General features: G+C 39.8%; 1 protein-coding gene across 1 annotated transcript; it reads left to right on the top strand.

Moving 5' to 3' along the window:
* The first annotated feature begins 348 nt into the window (after positions 1-348).
* Positions 349-25,971, top strand: LOC145434362 (telomere repeats-binding bouquet formation protein 1-like). The gene is made up of 19 exons (XM_080311727.1): positions 349-363; positions 9,564-9,730; positions 10,366-10,488; positions 12,237-12,368; positions 14,235-14,295; positions 14,353-14,465; positions 14,521-14,646; positions 15,453-15,593; positions 18,210-18,356; positions 18,415-18,549; positions 18,608-18,708; positions 20,166-20,282; positions 20,640-20,718; positions 21,287-21,434; positions 22,837-23,005; positions 24,951-25,107; positions 25,175-25,279; positions 25,338-25,426; positions 25,492-25,971. The coding sequence occupies exons 2-18, from the start codon at positions 9,592-9,594 to the stop codon at positions 25,403-25,405; spliced, it is 2,061 nt and encodes a 686-aa protein (XP_080167853.1). The 5' UTR covers positions 349-363; positions 9,564-9,591; the 3' UTR covers positions 25,406-25,426; positions 25,492-25,971.
* Positions 25,972-26,072: the final 101 nt, after the last annotated feature.

The following is a 26,072-nucleotide window of genomic DNA, read 5'->3' as shown; positions in this document are numbered from 1 at the left end:
AAATATACGTGACAGAAAGTTCGTTTTTGGACGATGCACACGTTATACCAAACTACCAGAAATAATAGTTGCTTGTGTGCTAAACAATCTGGAATACTGCGAGAGGGTCATTTTTAAATGTCTGGTGTTTTTGTAACGGGGTTATAAAAATAATTACACCAGTGCCGCTACGTTACGTTTTCGTAAAATGTGTGAGAAGTGAAAAAGTGTGAAACTATAGCGATTGTACAATCTCTATAATGAAACACACTTAATCACATGAATGAATAAGTAAATTCGTCTTCATTATTTCACGCGATGACGTCATAATGCTTATTTACACCCTGTTGTTATTTTATCATGATCTATGGATGCAAATATAAGGTCATTTCAGAAACCACTGTGATTCTAATAGAATTCTCGGGAATTATATATGTTCAGGTAAAACACAAAAAACAGCGCGGACATCATGATATTTTTCAGTTTAGAATTTTTACCAGAATTCCAAAAACAACTTGCCAGATTTTACAATAGCTTTTTGTGACAGGTTAAAGGGATATCTGATCAAGAATGCGACTGAATCGGTAGACACAGGTACCCAACTATAAAACAAATTTACAATAAAAATGGTTTGAAATATCTCAGGAATACGAACAGACCGGAATCACCACCAATACGATGAAATATCACGTTGTTCAATACATAGATATACTTGTATTTTCGACAAAATCGACACATATATAATTGAAGAATTACCCATGTTGGGACCCTAAAGGAAGATATTCAACCCCATCAGTGGACGTAAGTGACCTTATAAAAGAAATATTGACAAACAATAAGCTTCGGAATAACTCAGGAACAGAACAGAATCCAATCGAATTCGGCGGAATATCGCGTCGTTCAATCCATAGATACACTTGAATTTCTGACAAAATCGGTACATATATAATTGAAGAATTACCCATGCTGGGACCCTAAAGGAAGATATTCAACCCCATCAGTGGACGTAAGTACGCGTAATAAAGAATTATTGACGATCATTAAGCTTCGGAATAACTCAGGAACAGAACAGAATCTAATCGAATTCGGTGGAATATCGCGTCGTTCAATCCATAGATACACTTGAATTACTGACAAAATCGGCACATATATAATTAAAGAATTACCCATGCTGGGACCGTAAAGGAAGATATTCAACCCCATCAGTGGACGTAAGTACCCCTAATGAAGAGTTATTGACAAACAATAAGCTTCGGAATAACTCAGGAACAGAACAGAATCCAATCGAATTCGGTGGAATATCGCGTCGTTCAATCCATAGATACACTTGAATTTCTGACATAATCGGTACATTTATAATTGAAGAATTACCCATGCTGGGACTCTAAAGGAAGATATTCAACCCCATCAGTGGACGTAAGTGTCCCTAATGAAGAGTTATTGACAAGCAATAAGCTTCGGAATAACTCAGGAACAGAACAGAATCCAATCGAATTCGGTGGAATATCGCGTCGTTCAATCCATAGATACACTTGAATTTCTGACAAAATCGGCCCATATATAATTGAAGAATTACCCATGTTGGGACCCTAAAGGAAGATATTCAACCCCATCAGTGGACGTAAGTACCCGTAATAAAGAATTATTGACGATCATTAAGCTTCGGAATAACTCAGAAACAGAACAGAATCTAATCGAATTCGGTGGAATATCGCGTCGTTCAATCCATAGATACACTTGAATTACTGACAAAATCGGCACATATATAATTAAAGAATTACCCATGCTGGGACCCTAAAGGAAGATATTCAACCCCATCAGTGGACGTAAGTACCCCTAATGAAGAGTTATTGACAAACAATAAGCTTCGGAATAACTCAGGAACAGAACAGAATCCAATCGAATTCGGTGGAATATCGCGTCGTTCAATCCATAGATACACTTGAATTTCTGACATAATCGGTACATTTATAATTGAAGAATTACCCATGCTGGGACTCTAAAGGAAGATATTCAACCCCATCAGTGAACGGAAGTACCCCTAATGAAGAGTTATTGACAAACAATAAGCTTCGGAATAACTCAGGAACAGAACAGAATCCAATCGAATTCGGTGGAATATCGCGTCGTTCAATCCATAGATACACTTGAATTTCTGACAAAATCGGCCCATATATAATTGAAGAATTACCCATGTTGGGACCCTAAAGGAAGATATTCAACCCCATCAGTGGACGTAAGTGACCTTATGAAAGAAATATCGACAAACAATGAGCTTCGGAATAACTCAGGAACAGAACAGAATCCAATCGAATTCGGTGGAATATCGCGTCGTTCAATCCATAGATACACTTGAATTTCTGACATAATCGGTACATTTATAATTGAAGAATTACCCATGCTGGGACTCTAAAGGAAGATATTCAACCCCATCAGTGGACGTAAGTACCCCTAATGAAGAGTTATTGACAAACAATAAGCTTCGGAATAACTCAGGAACAGAACAGAATCCAATCGAATTCGGTGAAATATCGCGTCGTTCAATCCATAGATACACTTGAATTTCTGACAAAATCGGCACATATATAATTAAAGAATTACCCATGTTGGGACCCTAAAGAAAGATGTTCAACCCCATCAGTGGACGTAAGTACCCCTAATAAAGAATTATTGACGATCATTAAGCTTCGGAATAACTCAGGAACAGAACAGAATCCAATCGAATTCGGTGGAATATCGCGTCGTTCAATCCATAGATACATTTGAATTTCTGACAAAATCGGTACATATATAATTGAAGAATTACCCATGCTGGGACCCTAAAGGAAGATATTCAACCCCATCAGTGGACGTAAGTACCCCTCATAAAGAATTATTGACGATCATTAAGCTTCGGAATGACAAAGGAACGGAACAGAATCCGAATGAATTCGGTGGAATATCGCTTCGTTTAATACATAGACACACTTGAATTTCCGACGAAATCGATACATATATAATTGAGGAATTACCCATGCTGGGACCCTAAAGGAAGATATTCAACCCCATCAGTGGACGTAAGTACTCCTAATAAAGAATTATTGACGATCATTAAGCTTCGGAATGACAAAGGAACGGAACAGAATCCGAATGAATTCGGTGGAATATCGCCTCGTTTAATACATAGACACACTATATGTTTCGTACGTTGCGATAGGCCAATCAAGGTTTCAAGGCTTCCAGATTGGAAAATAGTATTGAAACTGCAATTTTCGCTAATAAAATAACATGCAGTGGCGAGAAGAGTATAATTTCAGTACTCGAAAACATCGTCTTTTACTACTCGACTCGAATCATTAAAGTTAATACTCGATTCAGATTCGAGTACTCGAATCATTGTGCCCAGCCCTAGATATCACCAGCGCGGGAACACAATTTCGTCTGCAATCAGGTGGAGGTTGGGCTCGTTTGTTCCTCAACTGTGTCTCGTCTCTTCTTTCACTCTATATTTCTGAACAATTAATATGCCGATTGCGTAGTGAATGGTGGTCAAATGTTGTAAACGATCAATTACTGGCCTATAACGTTGAACAGTCAATCGGATAACTGTCAGGATCATTCAAACGATGAATATTCGTATCACGCTCTGTTCTTGTATGTATATGGTCGAAACAGCACCAGATTACACTGATATAGTCATATAATTGCAACTTTCATCATATCAAAAGACCACGAGACTGCGATAGAACGAAAATGTGTTACTACAAATTTCGCGTGAGTGCACGATTGAAAGTAGCGGAAAAATTATTAAATTAATATTCGTAAGTGAGCCAAAAGAACAGAAGTAATCATAAAAATTCAGTAAAGCAATAAAAAAACGACTTTGTTCGAAAATTTGAAAAGCCTACGGCACTCGGTATTCTTATCCGGTCAGCCATGCAAGTACCAACCATACACACGCGGTGCCTCACATGTCTCTCCCCGTATCACGTCCTGAATTTACACCTGAGATAGCGCAGAGGTGGAGCCGGATTGGAGCTACACCAGTGCTTTTTCACAAAGAAAAGGGCAGCCGTATCCTCTTCCGCCCTGGCATCAATAGTTGCATTGAACAGCAGTTCATAGAAATAAACCACATGCTAAGTCCAAGTTGACATAGCTAGGCTATTTCAGATTAGGGTTGGGGTTGTTCTTTATTTTTTTTAATTCCTGCTTGTTTTGTGTCAATCAATATTCAAAACCACCGTGTGACAGTGTTGGGATGACTCGAGTTAACCTTTTCGTATATGACTTGACTTGACTCGGCCCTTCAAAAATGTGGATTGACTCGTGACTCGAAGTAAAATTTACGAGTAAATTTCAAGTCATCAAGTACCCAGTATCGATTAAATCCCTTAATCTTAAATATGTTACGATTGTTCGATATACGCCGGTGTCACTCGTGACTGTCCTGAGAGCAACCAGTCATTCACTGATTGTACTTGTACCTCTCACTGGACCTCCATTGTTACATCTCAAATAAATTCTCCGGGATTCTCTTTACCAACCCTCTTGTATAGTTTGATTCAAACGAATATGTTGATGCGTTTGTATTCTCATGTATGTGTAGATGGGTATTGTATTGTACAATATCAATTTGTATCACTTCTCGCGGATTCTTATTCGATCCTCTAGTTCAGTGGTTCTCAACCGGGCTCTACGGACCCCTGGGGGTCCGCGAAGCATTTGCAGGGGGTCCACGAGACCTCTAAATTTGCAAAAGGGTGGATTTTTTTCTAATTAGGGATATCACGAGGCAGTTTCACTTTATTACTACCAAAACTTCATGACTTACATAATCAGAATGACCGTCGGAGATCAAATAACCTACACCGCGAACTCAATTTAATTTCCAACAGCCTACTGATACAAACATATTGCTGTTCAGAAATGTTTTGTGGGGGTTTGGGGAAAGAATAAAAAATGGAAGTAGTAAGGTCCATCACGGTGATTTCGTAGTATTTGCAATCCTCCACATTCATCTGTTTTGGTTCTCAAACTAGGATAGGTGAAAGCATCTGAAGTGGGGCGCAAAGCTGCACTGAACTGAAATTTTTTTAACGCTTCGCGCGATATACATGCTATTGGTAGTTATTGTTCTGCTTAAAACTTCAGATTTCATATTTTAGAAATCTCTCTTCAACAACTATAACCTTGCATGCTATCAGACAATCCGTTGGGAATGTTAGCATTCTGGTTGCTTGATCCCTATAGCATAAGGTCGATATTTGCAGGCAAGGCAGATAACGGTTACTCGATAATCGAGCTAAATCCGATCTAAAACTTGGGGGTCCGCGGGGGTCTGTGACAGGTTCAAGGGGGTCCGCGGAGACAAAAAGGTTGAGAACCACTGCCTAGATCTGCTGATACTACCAGACTGTAGCATTCAGCTACACGGTTACTCAGGTATTTAAATTTATATTCGTTGTTTGATTCAATCAAATTTAATTCAATTAATCTGTCTTTCACGCAACGAGTGATGCTAATGACTTTGAATTATCACTCATACTCCGAAAAGTCAATTTGAGTTGAATTGTGACTTTTCTCGTGACTTAACTTGACTCGACTTGATTCGACTCAAGCCACCTCCAAAAAATGAGTGACTTGACTTGACTAAAGTCACCTTCGAAAATCGATTGACTTAATTTGACTCGAGTCAAAATGTGCAATGACTCGAGATGACTCGTGACTCGAAGGTAGTGACTTGATCCCAACACTGCCGTGTGAGTAAATGAATAATATCGGGGTTTTACGACAGGATCACTGTCATTTCAAGAATCCGACCTTAGAGTTGGACCGAAGTAGGGCCAGCGAATTGAAAAGACAAGATATCAGAGAAGTTGTCCATCCGCGCCGCACTATACTTGATCATAAGAGCGACTATATTTCAAAGTTTTCTGAAATCCTAGATAGAATGGTGTCTAGTGATCCAACCAACGGTGCCTGCTCATCTACATTGGTAAATTATACCGAAGGAGTAGACCAGTGGTTCCCAACCTTTTTCAACCCATCGCCCCCTTTTCAAGGTCAACACCGATCATCGCCCCCCAAATTTTGTTTACCGAAAATTGGGCATACAAACTGTAATCACCGGCGGGTTGACTAAAAAAAAAGGTCAAATTTTCGGCTCGATGTCTAATTTGACACACTTTTGTAACGAAATTACCGTGGGTTGACTAAATGAAAAAAAAAGGTCATCCGTTTTGACGCGTCATCGCACCCCTATCTCCTCCTTCGTTCTTTTCTCGCCCCGTCGCCCCCTTTGTCCATTTTCCCATTTTCGCCCCCTTCGTTATTTTCGCCCCCTAGACCGCGAAATCGCCCCCTGGGGGGCGATATCGCCCACGTTGGGAACCACTGGAGTAGACGAAAATAAACTGAATATACCCCCCTCCACCTATACATTTGGAAACACAATTTCACACGCTATATCGTTACTTTTCGCTATACTCTAACTAGTAGACTATATATTCTTGGAACTGTTTTAAAAAGGAAATTGTGTTCGATGCAAAGCCGGCGCCAATTTGGTTAGTTATCATGTACAACAACATAAATGAATTGTACATATCACGTTGTAGGAGTAACTTGAAGTATTAATATATTGACTAACGGGATATTCCACCGAATTCGATCGGATTCTGTTCTGCTCCTGAGTAATTCCGAAGCATCATGATCGTCAATAATTCTTTATTAGGGGTACTTACGTCCACTGATAGGGTTGAACATCTTCCTTTAGGGTCCCAACATGGGTAATTCTTTAATTATATATGTGCCGATTTTGTCAGAAATTCAAGTGTATCTATGTATTGAACGACGCGATATTCCACCGAATTCGATTGGAATCTGTTCTGTTCCTGAGTTATTCCGAAGCTTATTGTTTGTCAATAATTCTTCATTAGGGGTACTTATGTCCACTGATGGGGTTGAACATCTTCCTTTAGGATCCCAGTAGGGGTAATATTTCAATTATATATGTCTCGACTTCGTCGGAAATTCAAATGTGTCTATGTATTGAACGAGGCGATATTCCACCGAATTCATTCGGATGCTGTTCTGTTCCTTCGTCATTCCGAAGCTTGATGATCGTAAATAATTTTTTATTAGGGGTACTTACGTCCACTGATGGGGTTGAATATCTTCCTTTACGGTCCCAGCATGGGTAATTCTTCAATTATATATGTATCGATTTCGTCGGGATTTCAAGTGTGTTTATGTATTGAACGAGGTAATATTCCACCGAATTCATTCGGATTCTGTTCTGTTCCTTTGTCATTCCGAAGCTTAATGATCGTCACTAATTCTCTAGTAGGGGTACATACGTCCACTGATAGGGTTGAATATCTTCCTTTAGGGTCCCAGCATGGGTAATTCTTTAATTATATATGTGCCGATTTTGTCAGAAATTCAAGTGTATCTATGGATTGAACGACGCGATATTCCACCGAATTCGATTGGATTCTGTTCTGTTCCTGAGTTATTCCGAAGCTTATTGTTTGTCAATAATTCTTCATTAGGGGTACTTATGTCCACTGATGGGGTTGAACATCTTCCTTTAGGATCCCAGTAGGGGTAATATTTCAATTATATATGTCTCGACTTCGTCGGAAATTCAAATGTGTCTATGTATTGAACGAGGCGATATTCCACCGAATTCATTCGGATGCTGTTCTGTTCCTTCGTCATTCCGAAGCTTGATGATCGTAAATAATTTTTTATTAGGGGTACTTACGTCCACTGATGGGGTTGAATATCTTCCTTTACGGTCCCAGCATGGGTAATTCTTCAATTATATATGTATCGATTTCGTCGGGATTTCAAGTGTGTTTATGTATTGAACGAGGTAATATTCCACCGAATTCATTCGGATTCTGTTCTGTTCCTTTGTCATTCCGAAGCTTAATGATCGTCACTAATTCTCTAGTAGGGGTACATACGTCCACTGATAGGGTTGAATATCTTCCTTTAGGGTTCCAGCATGGGTAATTCTTTAATTATATATGTGCCGATTTTGTCAGAAATTCAAGTGTATCTATGGATTGAACGACGCGATATTCCACCGAATTCGATTGGATGCTGTTCTGTTCCTGAGTTATTCCGAAGCTTATTTCTTGTCAATAATTCTTTATTAGGGGTACTTACGTCCACTGATGCGGTTGAATATCTTCCTCTAGGGTCCCAACATGGGTAATTCTTCAATTATATATGTATCGATTTTGTCGGTAATTCAAGTGTGTCTAAGTATTGAACGAGGTGATATTCCACCGAATTCATTCGAATTCTGTTCTGTTCCTTTGTCATTCCGAAGCTTAATGATCGTCAATAATTCTTTATTAGGGGTACTTACGTCCACTGATGGGGTTGAATATCTTCCTTTAGGGTCCCAGCATGGGTAATTCTTCAATTATATATGTGCCGAATTTGTCAGAAATTCAAGTGTATCTTTGGATTGAACGACGCGATATTCCAACGAATTCGATTGGATTCTGTTCTGTTCCTGAGTTATTCCGAAGCTTATTGTTTGTCAATAACTCTTCATTAGGGGTACTTACGTCCACTGATGGGGTTGAATATCTTCCTTTAGGGTCCCAGCATGGGTAATTCTTTAATTATATATGTGCCGATTTTGTCAGAAATTCAAGTGTATCTTTGGATTGAACGACGCGATATTCCACCGAATTCGATTGGATTCTGTTCTGTTCCTGAGTTATTCCGAAGCTTATTGTTTGTCAACAACTCTTCATTAGGGGTACTTACGTCCACTGATGGGGTTGAATATCTTCCTTTAGGGTCCCAGCATGGGTAATTCTTCAATTATATATGTATCGATTTCGTCGGGATTTCAAGTCTGTTTATGTATTGAACGAGGTGATATTCCACCGAATTCATTCGGATTCTGTTCTGTTCCTTTGTCATTCCGAAGCTTAATGATCGTCAATAATTCTTTATTAGGGGTACTTACGTCCACTGATGAGGTTGAATATCTTCCTTTAGGGTCCCAGCATGGGTAATTCTTCAATTATATATGTGCCGATTTTGTCGGAAATTCAAGTGTATCTTTGGATTGAACGACGCGATATTCCACCGAATTCGATTGGATTCTGTTCTGTTCCTGAGTTATTCCGAAGCTTCATGATCGTCAATAATTCTTTATTAGGGGTACTTACGTCCACTGATGCGGTTGAATATCTTCCTTTAGGGTCCCAACATGGGTAATTCTTCAATTATATATGTATCGATTTTGTCGGAAATTCAAGTGTGTCTATGTATTGATCAACGCGATATTTCATTGAACTGGTTGTGATTCTGGTCTGTTCTTATTCCTAAGTTATTTCAAACCATTTTTATTGCAAATCTGTGTTACAGTTGGGCACCTGTGTTTACTGATTGAGTCGCATTCTTGATCAGGTATCCCGATAACCTGCCACAAAATAAATATTGTAAAATCTGGCAAGTGGTTTCAGGAATTCCGGTAAAAATTATAAACTGAAAAATACCATGATGCCCCTGCTATTTTTTGTGTTTCACATGAACATATATAATTCCCGAGAATTCTATTAGAATCACAGTGGTTTTCAGAAGCGTCAACGTTGAGAGATGGACTGTAAAATGAAGGGAACTTTGAATGATATCGAAGTATTGCTTCATTTCCTGCAATCAGGAGACGACGAGACCGATAATTACGAAGCCCAAATCACCAGCTTACAGACGATTTCTGTAATGTGTTCCGAAGATGGTATGGCAGCTTACGATGCGTTTATTCCTTGGGCTCTATAGGCTCTTTGTAGCTCGGCCGAAATTAAATTGCTACCGTACTATGCTGGTAATGTTGACGAGAGAATGTATAAATTTTCAGAGCTTTGATGAAAAGAACTCGTGTAACTACAGTGGGCCTATAAGGTGATTTAATCGGATGCCCGACATCTGAGCATGCCACACAAGGAAAAGTTGAGCATATGACACTTTATAGCTTAACCCTAAAACGACGAACCATGATGCTGAAACCTACCCTTAATCCATGAACCTATCCTAACCCCAAATCCAACCCTAACCCATGACTGCAAATAGTGGATTGTTTTGGCAATAAGTTGCGCGTGACAGAAGATTTTCTTGCATAGAATAATAATGTGATTAAATGGAAAGTTGCGCGTGACGTTGCCATCAATTCCACTCCGGCCCGAGCCCGAAATTTAACCCACATGCTCATGTGTCGTATGCCCAATTGTCACATGCTGAAGTGTGGCAAGTATGCTATTATATTGTATGCTCAAATGTCCATAGACCGATTTAAATATGTTATGTAGTGATATCACCTAAAGTTTGAAAAACATTTTAATCACTGTTTATGCAATCTCTACCTTTCTATTGCAGGGGTGGATAATTTGCACAGAGTTGGTGGAATAGACACAATATGGGAACTGTATCAAAAGACCAACGATCCAGGTGTATGCCAAACGTGTCTATATACACTGTCTTGTGCAGTCGAAATGAGCAGTGAGTAATTCTTGTTGAAATAAACTTATTACAGATAAAGAATGATAGTTGTTCAGGCTATCATTGCTGAGCAATAACAGTGTAACCTGCAGAGACATTAAAAATTGCCTTTGATGCCACAAGTTGAAATTAAATTCAGCTAGATAACCATGTTTGAAATAATGCTATAGGCCACTGGAATCGGTGTCTCATGCACACCAAAGTTTATACTCACTACACATACTTTGGGCCGTGTGATACTGGGTACTATCTTGCCACACAAAGTATATTGCACAAAACGTACCTGGATTGCAACCCTGGCTAGAAGTTCATTAAGCCCATTAACACGGTGAAGTCGTCTCGGAGCTAGGTTGTCTTGGAGTGTAGTCGTGAGACGGCTTGCTGAAGTGCTGAAAATCCTATTGAGTTTACGTGGGCAGTTCAAGTGATATGGAACAGTTTGAGATTGAGCTCCTGGATTATGGTACGCCAGTTGCAATAGCCAGAAATACTTTTACGCAATTCCAGAATGGCCAGTGGCCGTGCACAGTGTACACCTTGCATATTTTTCTTGACTGATACTGAGTGCAAGTGGAAGTTCCATTGAGGGTATCAGGGTTGTAACCACGTCACAAGGTTCCGCGTCACAAGTCCATCTCACTTTTATGATTTTGACTCGAGTCAAGTCGAGTCATTTTCAATTCACCACCGAGTCAAGTCCGAGTCCAAGTCCGCTAGTAGAGGGTCGAGTCCGAGTCACAGTGTTTTGACTAGAATTCGAGTCCAAGTCGTTGTACTAGCTCGATGATGTTCACTGTTCAGTTTTCAGTTCAATCCGGTTCAACGCACTTTTTCAACTCTACTCGAGTAATATAGAATGGATGGCATTCATAATATCGTATTTGTCCTCAGTCTTAACAGTTTTTGGCCCTATTTTCCAAGGATCAGGACTGATATACGAAATACCAATAATGTGGTAACTTTACTATTCTTCAAAATTACAAGGTCAAAATGTCTTGGCCGTCTTAGCCTCGATTTATATGAATTGGTTCGAGTCATGCACAATGAATCGATTACAAGTCGAGTCAATGCAACAATTCACTCGAGTTGAGTCATCATACGCATTTGAAAAAATGACTCGAGTCAAATGGAGTGACCAAAAAATCGTGACTCGGGTCGAGTCATTACAACCTTGTTGGTTATACTCGATGGTCGCTGCATAATTCGTGACGCTGAACAAATATGACCACTAGGGTTGTCCAAAATTTGGAAAATCTCAAAAATGACGGGTATCAATGTCTCATTCTATAGATTATTGATAAAAAACAGCAATGAGCCTGGAATAAGCTCACAGGAAAGTCGTTAAGATTTGTCGCAAAGCGTTTGAAAGTAGCTACCGACGAGTGGGCGTGCCAGCGACCATAGAACGGCAACAAGAATAGTAATCACGAAATCACGGCTAGCGTCGGCTACGCATCAATGATCATAACGGTGGCGTCTTGCTGATTAGTTGTTTAAAGGAGTCTGCTAACGGCGGGGATTCTGTAAGCGCATTGTTGGTTGGTTGGCAGATAATGATTTAAGATCAATTCAGGACATGTTGAGTTACTAAATACATTTAGGGGTCATTTGGAGATCACTATTTGTATTGGAGTGTGTATTTACGGCATTATACTCTTTATTAGCATGTTAACTTTATCGGTTGCGAAAGTATTATGTTAGATTAGAACTGTAAGATGGAATGGATATAACCCTACATTTACTCACAGATAACGTCAAAAGGTATTTGACGAACAAGCAACTTTTCGAAAACATCAAAGGAATGCTGGACAGTGAAGTAGTGCTCGAACGGACAAAACTCTGCTCAATATACTTTCTGCTGACACTTCTGTCTGATAATGGTACGGTTATCTTTGGCGTTGTCGCTTGTTTGAATCCATGAGTGATGTTGGCCTATTGTTGTGATTTCTTAACATCAATTTCAGGTTTCATATGTTAATCTGGATTTCGAACAATGCAATATAACACGCAAAGTGGCTTATAACTATCGTCTTGACATTTTAGCAAGATTTTGTTGCTTTTTCTGATTGGATACAATCAATAAATATACACTGTGTGTGCCGTTTAACCGTTGTGCATTAGTAAGTCCATTAAGCCTACTCAAGTACAGAACTTCATAGTACATTTAAATAATGTAATAAATATAGATGTAATAAATAGGCAAGGTATTATTCAAAAGCTTAACTCCAATATTGCACAGTATAATTGTTATACAGTTGTGGGATGACTCTGTCGCACATAGAACCTAAAAATTCGGCATGTTCTATGTGGGACAGAGTCGTCCATAGTTGTGCATTTGTATTCCAAACCATGACGGAAAATAAACCTCCATGTAGAACTGAGCAAGATAGTTCAGATTGCTTGATGGATGACTCTGTCTCACAAAGAACCTCAAAATTCGACATGTTCTATGCGCGGCAGAGTCATCCATCAAGCAATCTCAACTATCTTGCTCAACTCTGCGGGGAGGTTTATTTTTCGTCATGGTTTGAAATAAAAATGCACAATTCCATTGTTGATGGTGCTAAAAACTTCTACAACATAGTTTCCCATGTTTCAAAGCTTTGCGATACACGAATTCGTAACCTTGCACTATCTGTGCTACAACTAAAGACATATTTTGCACATCCAGAAAATGTTTTTCTGGGGATGCTCGGTGATGATGATGAAGGCCTCAGAAGACTTGCAGTTATCAAGATTACAACTATCAGCAGATCAAACACAATACCAGATTGCAATTGGCGACTTTGAACTAGGATATATGTTAATGAACCGAAACCTAAAAACAACGTTGACACTAGAATCAGATTGGTAAAAGTCCCAATTATAAACATAAAAGCCAAATCATACCAACAAATTGTCAACTTGAATCTAAAAGATATGGAACAGCCACCAGCAATCAAAAACTCGTCATATCTCGAGCTGGAAAATCTAAGGTAATCACCATTATGGCTCAATCATCCTTGGCACAACCAGGCAGTGGAAAGAGACGTTAAAGTGGTGACCGAAACATCTGCCCATGTGTCGGGATTTAAGCGTAGAGATGGCCTCATCAGACAAAAACTGAAGTCTCAAAAGCAGATGAAATTCTTTGTTACGAAACAAGATTTTAAAGTTTGTACAGACTGGTACTCTGGTAGTGAAACCATCTTCGAAAGATATCTTTTTTCAATATAGAATTGATGTTTTTGTGTTTTCAATATGGATTTGCAATTTATGTGCTTTCAATATGGAGTTGTCAGTCATAAGATCAATCACTACATGCTTTTGGCATCGTACCCACTGCTTCAGTGCCTAATTTTACCGAAAAACGGTCTAAAAATCAATAATTTGCTTGTAACTTTCTTACGTTCATTTTTAAGACAAGGCTCTGTGGAAGTGAGTTAGAAGCCTGTTGGTTCCCCATCTTTTAAGCCCAAAATCAGCTTACTAGCGTAAGCGGCTATCAATATATAGCGAAATTAGCTATTTTTGGCACGTTCGGTGAAATTGCATGACCACTAGAGGGTGCACGAGCCCTGAATTATTATAGAAATTATTTTTTTGATATTTGGCACCACATTTCAAATGTCCGTTTTGAAATTCAAAATTTTTCACTCCATCCTATTACTGAGCATGAGCATGTTGGATTTGTGTACTTTTCAGAGAACAGCCTTAGCGACTTGCTCGCAGTGCAGCTGTGTTTTGATCAAGCTTTGTACTTACAGTTTCTGCACAAGACCTAATGCTTACTACGGGCTGCCTGCAAAGTCTCCTGCGAATATATATGTAGGCAATCAATGCCGTTCAAGGCATAACCTCAGTAATAATCATCGATTTTTTTAGGAAAAAAATAAAATTTTTATCCAATTGCCGAATTTCCGCGGAAAAACAAGGCGGCGACCTCTGGCTCTTATCGTGCAAAGCCTTGAAACTTTCTTTGGCTCTGCCGCAGAATGGTAAATTAGATATATTTGTCTTTGTTCTTTTTGCTAACTTTTCTATATAATTCAGTGCAAAATCAGCGGCAATGCGCACAATACGTACCGCATATCGTTACCGTTTTATACGAATCCAAGGGAGATAAGAACGTCATTTTGCAATCCTGTCAGCTGTTTTCTGCGGTAGTCTCAAACAACGGTAAGATATTCGGTTGGCTATCAGCTTTCGCGAGTACATGGAAGTCAGGACGTTGGCAATCGTAGGACCCAGTCAAAGTAGTCATTCATGCTACTCAAGAACACATATATGCAACACTGTAAATTTCTACTTGGTTACAAGTAGAAGTATAGATTTTCAATTCATGGCATAATTACATGTCATAAGTAAAAGTCAAATGCACAAGGTTTCAATATTATTCAAGTAAGTAGTTTGCAAAAGTAGATTGTAACAGCTTTCAAAATTGCAAGATTCACCATTGTTTCCAATGCGAAATGGCAAATGATGCCACAAATAAATGTGATGTGATCCAAATGGTGTTCTGTTGTTGTGATATATTATGGGTAAAATTGCTTGTCGTGATGACGATTTCACTTGTAAAATTATGCAAACGTACCTGTAAAGTACCTTCTACTTGACTTGATGAAGATCAAGTAAGTGCCATATTCAGGTGAAAGTAGAAAGGTAACAGAGTTCAAATTGCAAGATGCATCTAATATACCAATGCAAATGACTGATGGTGACTAAAATGGGCGCAATTTTAAGCGTTTCAATCTCATGCCAGCATACAAAGTCATCATTCACCCTTCGTCATGACACTTTCAATTCAGTAAGTGTGACAAAGTGATCCAAACACGACTGTTTATTCCACAACATCTACATGACAGGTTCTTAACTGAGGATCCACAGACCCCTTGGTGGTACGAAGCACCAAATCAGGGGGTGGTAGATGCATTGTGGAATTTAAACGTTCCAATATACAGCAATACGGATATATCATATTTTAGAACATTGTCAGAGTATTGCCTTCAAAGCACGAGGGGTGGAAGTATTCATTCTCCTTCTACAGTCGTGGGCAAGTCGACACGGCGAAACGGAAATTGTGGGGAATATCATCACAGCCGTGAGCAGTTTGATTGCCGATAAGGGTGAGATATGTTTTTTTGCCCATGCCTTATTGTATATATTTACTGACACAGATAGCATAGTGGTGAGGTAGAGGAAATAGGCCTTCACTAGTAACGAAGAAAGAGTTCACTTCAGCAAGACATTACTTTGTGATGGACATATATTTGCAGCAGTGTATTAAAATGTGGTATTGAAAATTTTCTAGTTGTCCAAGTCTTCCACTCAGGGCCGTAACAGCACTTCGTCAGGCCCCCCCCAAAACGTTCGTTTCGGGCCCCCCATGGGGTGATAAACCTAACTTCTGGGGGGCTTCGCCCACCAGACCCCCCTTTCGCTATCCGCTTTTTTTATGCTATTTCACATCTCCATTGGATATCCGTTAGGTGACACAGCTTTTCCCACTTAGACGCGCGAAGCGCGAAAAATTTCAGTAATTCAAGAATGTAATCGGGCAATATGATCGGGAATTACATATATATTGCTATCAATTTGGAGCCTCTCTCTGCTCACGTAATCAGATTTACCGGTAGAGCTGAGCGAAGTCTGTTTTAAAACGTAGGACCGCCCAATAATAATTAGACATCTTCGGCCGTATTCCCGTTGGCAGGAACGAAACAGCACTTCGTCAGCCCCCCCCCACATAAAAACTTGGGTTTGGGGTTCTCATAGGGTGATTAACCGACCCCTCATCACAGTGTTCGCTTTTGCCAAGAAATTAGCTTCACTGTTTAGTGAGCCAGCTCGAAGCGCGAAAATTTTCGATAAGTCATGATACAATCGGCCAATAAGATCGGGAATTGCATATATATTGCTATCAGTATATCGTCCTCTCTGCTCACGTTATCAGATTTACCGGAAACTTTAGGGCCCGTAAATAATAATTAATTAAACATGTTCGGGCGGGCGGACCCGTTGGTATGACTTCATAACGTGATTTTATTTCGTGACCTCCTGTCTGCTATATCAAAAATATAGAATCGCTCAAACGTACTAAACTAAAAGACGCACATGATTTCAAATTGGTATTTCTTCACTGGCATATATTTTTTTCCTGCTGGATGGTATTTGTCTTCTGAGGTTCAGATTGCCAAGACAGCAACATATGGCGCCAGTCATTTAGGCGCCTATGGACAATTAAACCTATTATTTTGTATATATAACGAAGTTTTCGGTCTGCGTAAGGGCAGTCCGTTTCGGCCAAGCTTTTCGCGCTGCCGATCGTTCTGGCACACTTCTTGGAGTCGCATGCAATAAGTCCTAAATCATTATATATCTTAGTGCGTAGTGGCGTGTTAATGGCCAACGCCGATATGTCCATTTCTATAAATCTTGCATTTTTTTCTTAGGGGAAGAGCACCAAATAATGAAGATATTTGGCAGCTTTAAATCGCGCGCAGCGCGAAAATTTTTGGAAAAAATTGCATACATTTTCAAAAAATACTCTATAATTTATGCTAATTCACGAAATAATTTGGGGCCCCTTTTGAGCTCGGGCCCCCCCCAATTTAGGGGTTTGGGGTGCGGCAGTTACGGTGCTGCTTCCACTTCATGTCCTCGTGTTCAGATTTTGCACTAAAATCCCAAATCACTCCTGGCTGTCTCAATAAGACTCCTAATCGCAAATCTGACTCCAATTCCACAGCCGTTCAACAATTAAAAGTCTACGATGCGTTGTTCTAGACTGCTTTTTCATTTTAATCTCTTAACTAATTGAAGCAAAAAATTGCTTATCGTCCTGGTGTAAATTTCAGTGGAGAGAGAGAGTGAGATGATATTATTTTTCGCCCGCACCATCAAGAAGCTTTGACTACAGAGATGCGATATGACCGTATGGTCACCTAGTATGCACCCCCATTTTTGTCTCCTCCATGCTGTCTGTGAATGCTTAGTGCCTAGCGGCATAGCTGCGGATACCAGTTTTCGAGTCTTTAATCCGACCCGGCCAGGAATCGGACCCACGACCTACTGATCGAGAAGCCGGACGCATCGCCATTACACTATCTCGCTTGACTCATACATTCAGTCAGCAAGCCATTTTCTCCGGAAAGCCACCACATTCTGCTATCATGCGTCAACACCTTCCGATCTTTTCATCACTTCGCAATCTTGCGGTGTCTGGAAATGATGGAATTTCTAAATAAACAAATTAGCGAATCAACCTTGGCCTACAAGTATACCAATAGTAATGAAATGGAAGAGAAAGCCAAGTGCTTGAGTACCATCGGTGACCATTTAGGCCCCCTTGGGGAACGTGAAAGCATCTGAAGAAGGACGCGAAGATGCGGTCAACAATCTTTTTTCGCGTTCGGCACGATTTACCTACAATTCATAGTTATTTCTCTGAGTAGAGTGCGGATTCCATATTTGAGAAATCTTCCATGCCATCAAACTATATGTTGGGATTGCTAGCATTCTGGTTGCATTTTGTGGTATGACGATAAGGAAGGCGCAAAATTGTTCACTTTCATAACGGGGGCGGGGAGGTGTCTAAAAAAAGTTTGAGAAGCACTGGTTTAGACCCTCTACGCTAATTCGGTGGAACCAATAAGATTATCAATTCGTAAGTGGACGTTGAATAAGGTGTTGAAGCTACCGAGACACAAATTTGTGCCAACAGATGTATTTATATCTTGAAGGCGAATACTGCACGAGATTTCAAAAACTGGGCGGTCTCTCAATATTTATATCACTGCTGAACTCGGAATCCAATCCAGCACGATCGTTAGGGATTTGCCATTTGAATCAAGCGTTGACAATTCTAACAAAGTGTGCCAACGATTCCGGTAGGTACCGCGTTGTTTGAAACCAATATCTTGCCCAATACGGTCATGCGTTCAACAGAACAGTGCCGCAAACTTCTCTCACGGGAAAACACAGCCTCTTGTATCGTACGGCTGATGAACGAAATCGATGGAGACGCGTATTTCAATAAGGTAGCCGCGCACCTGCTTGGTTTTTGTTTGGATAAGCACCAAGGTTAGAATCTCATTTTATGATTTCGTGAGCTATTCCCTGAGTCGTGAATTGTGTTAAGACGAACCTGCTTGTACTTCTTTGAAAACTGATGGTTCTTCGAGTGAGAGTGATTCGGATATGGATGAAGATTCAGAGTCAGCACCACAAGATGTTTTACAGGTATGTCAGTTTTAGTAGTGTATGTTATAATGTTACCCCATAGAGAAGTGGTCAGAGGTAGTGAGTAACTGGTCAGCTTTCAGGTTTACCGGACCACGACGTAACATCGATCTCGTCTTCCGCCACATGCCCCTCATTTTGTCGCTTGCCTTTTATATTCTCTGCTTTACTTTTCATTCACTGCGCATGCCTCTTCTGTACTTCGCCTAGGCCAGTGGTTTCCAACGTGGGCGATATCGCCCCCTAGGGAGCGAAAATGGACAAAGGGGGCGAAAATAGCGAAGGGGGCGATAGAGAGTCGATGACGCGTTAAAACGGCTATATTGGAGTGAAGACAGAGAAATGACCTTTTTTTTAGTCAACCCACGGAAATTTAGTGGCAAAAGTGTAAAATTCGACAACGAGCCGAGAAATTGACCTTTTTTTTTTTTAGTCAACCCGGATTGTATACCGATTTTTCGGTTCACAAAATCTGGGGGGCGATGAGTGGCGTTTAGCTTGAAAAGGGGGCGATGAGTCGAAAAAAGTTGGGAACCACTGGCCTAGGCCAAGGTGGGTGTCCTGATCCCAAAGACTCTACTACAAGTTTCGACACTTTCCTATCTTTTTTCATTGTATCGCAGTTTTGTGGTATTTTGAAATGATGAAAATATTAATAAAACCGATTGATTGAACGAAGAACTCAATTAGTTTTGGCCCACTTGCACTGTTCACGCAAGTGGTTATGTGTTTGGAGTACATCCAATTCTACTTAATAGTCCTTCAGGCAAAACCACTTGCTTGGGCTACGCTTCTTGCGATTTGAATTTTAGTAAATTGGATAGTAGTGTTGGGGTATGTTTCCCTCGTTTTCATAAGTGACATTGTCATGAGAGCTGTGCGGAATAGCCCCTATATCAAGGCAAATGGGTATCTTTTCGAAATTTGCAACAAATTTGTGGTATCATTCGTCATGTTGCATTAGTCACTAAGATATACGCTGTAATTTGGAAAATAGCCAACTCCAATCAATTTCTACTTCTAGTTGAGTATAGTATATACCTAAATGAACCTATATCCAATTATCATGGTGGTACAGGCAATCGAGAAGTTACGAGGATATTAGATTACCCGTATCATATGTCCTATATATTAATATTGGAATAAATAAATAAAATGAAGTTTTACAACAAAATATAGGCCTACTGGAATTCTCAGTGTGGTAATAATGTCTGATATTGTATTACATACATTTTGCAGATACCTCCGATTAAATTGAATATGATGGATAGGAGTGTGAGCTATCAATTTGATATGGTAACATAAAAAATACACATAGGCTTATTTGTTGGCATTGGAGGTGCTCAGCTTTTATCGGCTATGTACCTGAGGGATTTTCTACTTCATGCTATATTGTGAATCGGTACTCACAGAGCATGAGTAATCTGTCAAGTAGAAATACTGTTTAACCTCTGCAGGACAAAAAGGTTGGGGTGTCGGAAACGAAGACTGATGCCGGAATGAACGACTCGGTGATGGAAATGTTCCAGCAGCAGCAAAAACAAATTAACCTGCTACAAGAATTACTCCTGGCGGTTAGTGCTAAAAGCGGCTAGTATTTGATCGTTTTGATCTTTAGGAGTATCGACAGCTAGCGGTATGAAAAAGAAAATTGGGATGGGCAACGAAATTATTAGCATTGAAGTGACGTCAGCGGTATACCTTGAGATATGTCAAACAGATACGTTTCTCACTAGTCAATCAGATAGTACTGTCGTGGTGATGTTATTGAACAAGCTGATGGATATCAATCAGTAGTGATAATGATAGAGAGATGTCTATCAAGCTATGATTTAAAGTTCAATGCTGGCTCGCCTGCTTATTCCCAGCCCGAATGATTGTCGTTTTATGTTTGAACACTGCGTTAAATTGTGTGTGTTGATGTTTTGAAGGAACGGAATCTGAGATTGAAAAGCGAAGAGGACCATCGTAGTCTTATTGAAAAGAAATTTGCAAACAGCACACCACGAGGTAGAGTATTTGTGTTATGACAGGTATTATAAGTGTGCACTCACTTGCCTTGGCCGATATGTGAACCTGTTTAATGACCCATACCTCAAGTGCCCCATCCATGCCTTAAAGATGATTTCTGCCAAATATCAAGATTAGTGTGATTTACATAGAAATATGACTTAGTCCATTGACTTTCCAATTCAATACCAATGACACCCGCAATGAACAAGACCAAATCATGTGCAATTGTGCATTCATAGACTTTAACCCAAATTTCATATTTTTTAAGAAAATAACTCTAGACATCCAAAATTACATATTTCTATTTCGATCAAAAAAACACTTTTAGTGTTGTTCCTGTAAAAATCGGGGGTGAATCTGAAGCCACGCCAAGTAGCATTGATATCGCAGTCTCATGATGTCGCAGCAGTCCACGCCTCAACAGTGGCCCGCACCTTTACTGAGTTAATGACCACTTTAGATGACTGAGTTAGTCGAGTATGTGGTATGAAATACTCGTTTTTGGCTGTTCTGTGCCCTGCGGGCTAGGACCCTGTGTTTTGCTCATGCATCAGACCACTTGCAGCGCCTTCGCGAGAAGCTTCCACCATGACGCCAGTTTGTAACAGGAAGAGAGAACCGGATTTGTATTCAAAGGCCGGGCGGAAGGGAAGAAATGATCGGCAGTTGTATGCATTAGATGACCGGTTCCAAACACCGGCGTCAAATGGACGGTTAGTGTCATCCGATGCGCTCGAACCTGTAGTTCGCCAACGAGCTATCGTTCCTGGTGTTTATACTTAATTGAGTAGGAATAGGACATAGACTGTTTTTGTCCTAGATGTTTTTGCGGCATAAACACCGACTCGTGATTTACATACACACGATATCTGAATATGCATACTTTCAGTGCATGATGTGCATATGCCGCTGGACAAGGAAGGTGCAGATATAGCTTTGCGAGGCTTTCTAAGCCTTCTCCACCCTCTCTGCTGTCCCAGTAATGCTGAGCGCTAAGCAGGAAAGTCATGAATACCAGTTTTGAATGAGATTTTGGCATTCTTTCTGGGTCTACGTCATTTACTAATTATTTTGTTCTCAGTTTTCAGTTTTTTAGTAATTTTGTAAGTTCAAATCGTCACAAGATTGCGTTACAACATTGGTTCGCAACCTTTTTTCACCCACGTATCGTTTCGAGGTTGTATGCAGCGCTCGCGTACCACCTACATAAGTTAAGCGCGCCGAAGACGATCAAAACTTTTTCCACTGTGTTGAGGAACAGTATGATTTCTGTAGTGGTTCCATTTGTAATTCCGGTGGTCAAATATATTAAAACGGAACTTGGTTAGGTAAGAATCCCAATGCTTTATGACTAGATCTCTTCCCTGTACGCCTGTCATTGGTGTGATTGCTCCTACCCACGATGACGACAGCCTCATAAATCTCAAAGTCAACCCCACCTGAACTAATAACTCCCTTCGGTCGAAAAAACATAATTTTCTCATGTGCCACCAGGAAGACCTTAGCGTACCACAGGTTTGGAACCACTGCGTTACCATGAAAAGCTTGTTAAGAGTAAAAAGGACTGGCAATACTCTTTCAATAAAATATTAATAATTGCATCAAGATGATAAACAGAATAAATCGCTGTCTTTCAACGCTTATTGGGAAATGATTTCTGTAATTTTTTTTGTTTGTGCTTCGTTATTGGTATGTTCCACTGTTGCACCGCTGATAGGTTATGGGCACAAGGCAGGGGCAAAGTAATCAGTGTTGCTTCTCAAGTAGAACTCAAGAATTTTTGCCGAACTGCTCTGAAATTGCTAGAAATACTCAACAGCAAACGAGTGATTCATAAACTTGCTAGACATTTGAATAAGAAAGCGTTAAGTCTCCCCATTTTCATTTTGTGTAACAATTTTCGGTTGGTTTGTGCAGATGAAATTTTGAAAAAATAAAAATGCGGATGGTTCTCAAAAGGGTTGAAAATCACCGACCTAAACGAAAACTGGATGTAGTCTAAAACCATAATCACTCGAGTTATTAGTAAATGTAGGCTTAGAAAAAGGAAAGTACTTCACCTCTAACGACAACATGCTGCGCGGCTTCAAATGTCAATTAGCGATCCGTTTGTAGACGCAAATTGAAACGGATCGGTGAAAGTGAGAGGTCCTATTCCCGAATGCCGCTACATGACGGGTCAAGTGCTCAGAGAAAAGCAGTCAGAGACAGAACTAAGACAGAATGGAATCGTAAAAAGACCGAAAATTATTCAAGAAATGACACCTTCAAAGTTCCCTCACAGGTAGGGTACCACGTACCAACCATGTGTGAAGGCAGTAGAGTCTACTTTCAAATTTGTTATGCCTGTTGCTTTTGGATAAGAATTTTGTGTATTTTAGCCAGGGTTTTAATGACTCGAGTTTTGGTGACTTGACTTGACTGGAGTCATTTTTTCAAATGCGTAAAATTACTCGACTTGTACTTGGCTAGAGTCACGATGTTCATGATGACTCGAGTCATTTTCTCGAAATACGGCAATGACTCGACTCGAGTCAATCTGTGTATTGACTTGACTTGGACCAAGTCATATGACTCGAGACTTTCATTGTAATTTTGAAGAATGGTAAAGTCACCACATTATTGGGATTTCGTCTATTGATATTGGTACTTGAAGATGCTTCCAGAAACTGCTAAAAGTGAGGTAAATTAATATATTATAAATGCGAACCATTCGATATCACTGAACAGAGTTATAAAAATTGGGTTCAACAAGACTTCAACAGGAAACTGAGCAGCCAATACCATGACTTGGACTCGGAGGTGAATTGAAAATGACTTGACTTGACTCGAGTTAAAACTATAAAAGGGAGATTAGATTGACGCATGACTTGGAGCCTTGTGACTTGGTTACAATGCTGATTTTAGTCATGGTCCATAAATGCAAAATCAGTTATGTATTTGTATTTGATGTGCATCTGGCGCAATTTTCCTTCTGAAAAGTTTGTGTATTGATTCTACTGGTACTCGAGTCATTGATTCATGACAAGTCGTATGACTCGAGACTCGGATGGCCGAGACAAACTTATTTCATTGTGATTTCTAATAAAAATTATTCTAATCAAGTTCCTCCTTATTGGTATTCAATTAGTACTCGTACATGAATGATAGAGCCAAAAACTGTTAAGAATGAGACTTGAACTCGAAACTAAAAAGTGAGCTCTATGACTTGGACTCGTACTCGAGTCTTATTACTATGACTCGGACTCGACCCTCCGCACCCTGACTTGGACTCGACTTGACCTGAGTCAAAACTATGGAAGTGAAATTGACCTTGTGACTTAGTTACAACCCTGATTTTAGTCATGGTCCAGAAATGCTAGACTCGAAGTCGACTCGCTCAGTTACCGGTAATCGATTTTTCCCTGCCCTACTCTTGTACGCGAGTCACTGTGCCCCGGTAAAGCTCACAACTCAAGTCTAAATTCAAGCAGTTTCTAGGATACGTTTTGAAATTGTCAGATTGGTTTCGACACGCCGACTTGGCCTGTGCCCCATCCTGTAACATGCCCTTTCATCGCAGGCCCATTTTTTGATACTTCTGTTGGCCATATTTTGCATTGAGTAGAAGGTGTACTGTGCATCATTCTATCTAAGATTATTTCCATATTCGTAGACCAAGTTGGCAGTCTGATTGATGGACCACCAAGTCGTTTACACCAGTGGTTCTCGACCTTTTCAGCTTGCGAACCAGTCTAAACTTTCAAGAATCAAAATCAACCCAATGTAATTACGAGAAAAGTATTCAACTCAAAGCAAAGAATGGGAAATTTAATTTAACGAGACATTTGTTACAGTCTTGGATATTACATCTGTTTACTGGTCACTAATCTCTGGTCTCAATCGAGACTTTTTTTATTCAGTCTGTTAATACATAAGCAGCATGGTTACCGTATGTAAAATAGGTCGAGAGTAGACCATGAACTCTATGTCACGTCAGCAAGCATTCTAAATTACGTTTCAAATTTCTAAATGAGATTAAAATTTGTGTTTTATCTCTTTAGTTAATGGCCAAGCCCTTAACCTCTTACATTTTACTATTCAGAACAAATTGAGATACATTTGGCAAACCGGCCAGTAAGACTTGAGCACAATTGGTTTAGACGGCCTTTTTTCTCGGTTCTTGTATTATTTTTAATCGACAAGACTTTCAATAAAAATGAATCTGATTCCAACCCATTTTTCTCAAGTCATTCAGCGAATTCAAGGTACACAGTGGTTCCAAGACAAAGTTCTACGTCCAATCGAGTAAATCCATTCGGCAATTCTCAGTCAAAGATAAGTTGACGCCCAACACACAATCGGCCATGCGTAAGAGATTTTTAGAAACTTCCACGCAAGACCAGGGTAAGCCGGATCTTGTTGCTACATTACAATTTAGGAAGATTAGAGTCAACAGGCTTTGTTTCGGCAGATGATATCGTGTCGATATGCAGCGATATTCTTGAGGAAGAGGTTCAGAAATCGAAAAAACGGCACCACCGCGCACTATTCAGTGTGCCGACAGAGAATAGATCAGGTAAAATAAATCAGGGGCGATAAGAGATTAGCGAAAGACAAATTTGTTTTCGAAACAGGCCGTATGGATGTCACGTCACGACTCAATAAGGTATCTGACTGGGTCACATACTCATATGGAAGATAAACATCCCCCTTGAATGAGAAGGTTGTGAATATCGTATAAACCAAACGATGTCAAAATCATAATAAGTTTCTTTTCTGTAATTTCAGCATGAGCTTCGTTATGTGATGACTACGCCGAAATCGAAGGCGCAAAGCAATTTGTAAAGTGGGCTGGACGCTTATTACCCCCCTTTCAGAAATGCTATCTCACGGACGTAGCAAAAAGATATTTGAGACGCAAACGACTTGCAGCGATTGATTGTCATTACATTTACGTTGTTACATCACAACTGACTAAATGTTAAAATAAAAAATTTATCCCATTTTCACGCGTTACTTTGGTATCAGTCTTTATTTTTTGAATTTGTTTTTCGAATACTGTACTACAAGATTTTTCCCGAAAAGCTGCTAGGACAAAGCTAATGTGTGAACTGATATTTTGCCTCTCCCCCACCCTTCCTCAACCTATTGCGCTGTACAATGTAAACTGGTACAGTCTCAATAAATTCAGAATGTTTTTCTGTTCTGGTTTTTGCATACATATATGTTATTCTGGGAAGCAATAAAGCAATGAATTTCTTACATGAACGTTTGTCATCGAATGAGCAGGTGGTGCATTATCAGCATAGGAGTGCATAGGAGTGCCATACTTCGGTGTTTTGAATCCTCTGTAGCTTTTCACTATGCTT

The sequence above is a fragment of the Botryllus schlosseri genome, chromosome 2, assembly GCF_051294905.1.
Source record: "Botryllus schlosseri isolate E-star chromosome 2, Bs_hap1, whole genome shotgun sequence".
Taxonomy (NCBI): Eukaryota; Metazoa; Chordata; class Ascidiacea; order Stolidobranchia; family Styelidae; genus Botryllus; species Botryllus schlosseri.
This window is presented reverse-complemented; position numbering and strand designations above follow the sequence as displayed.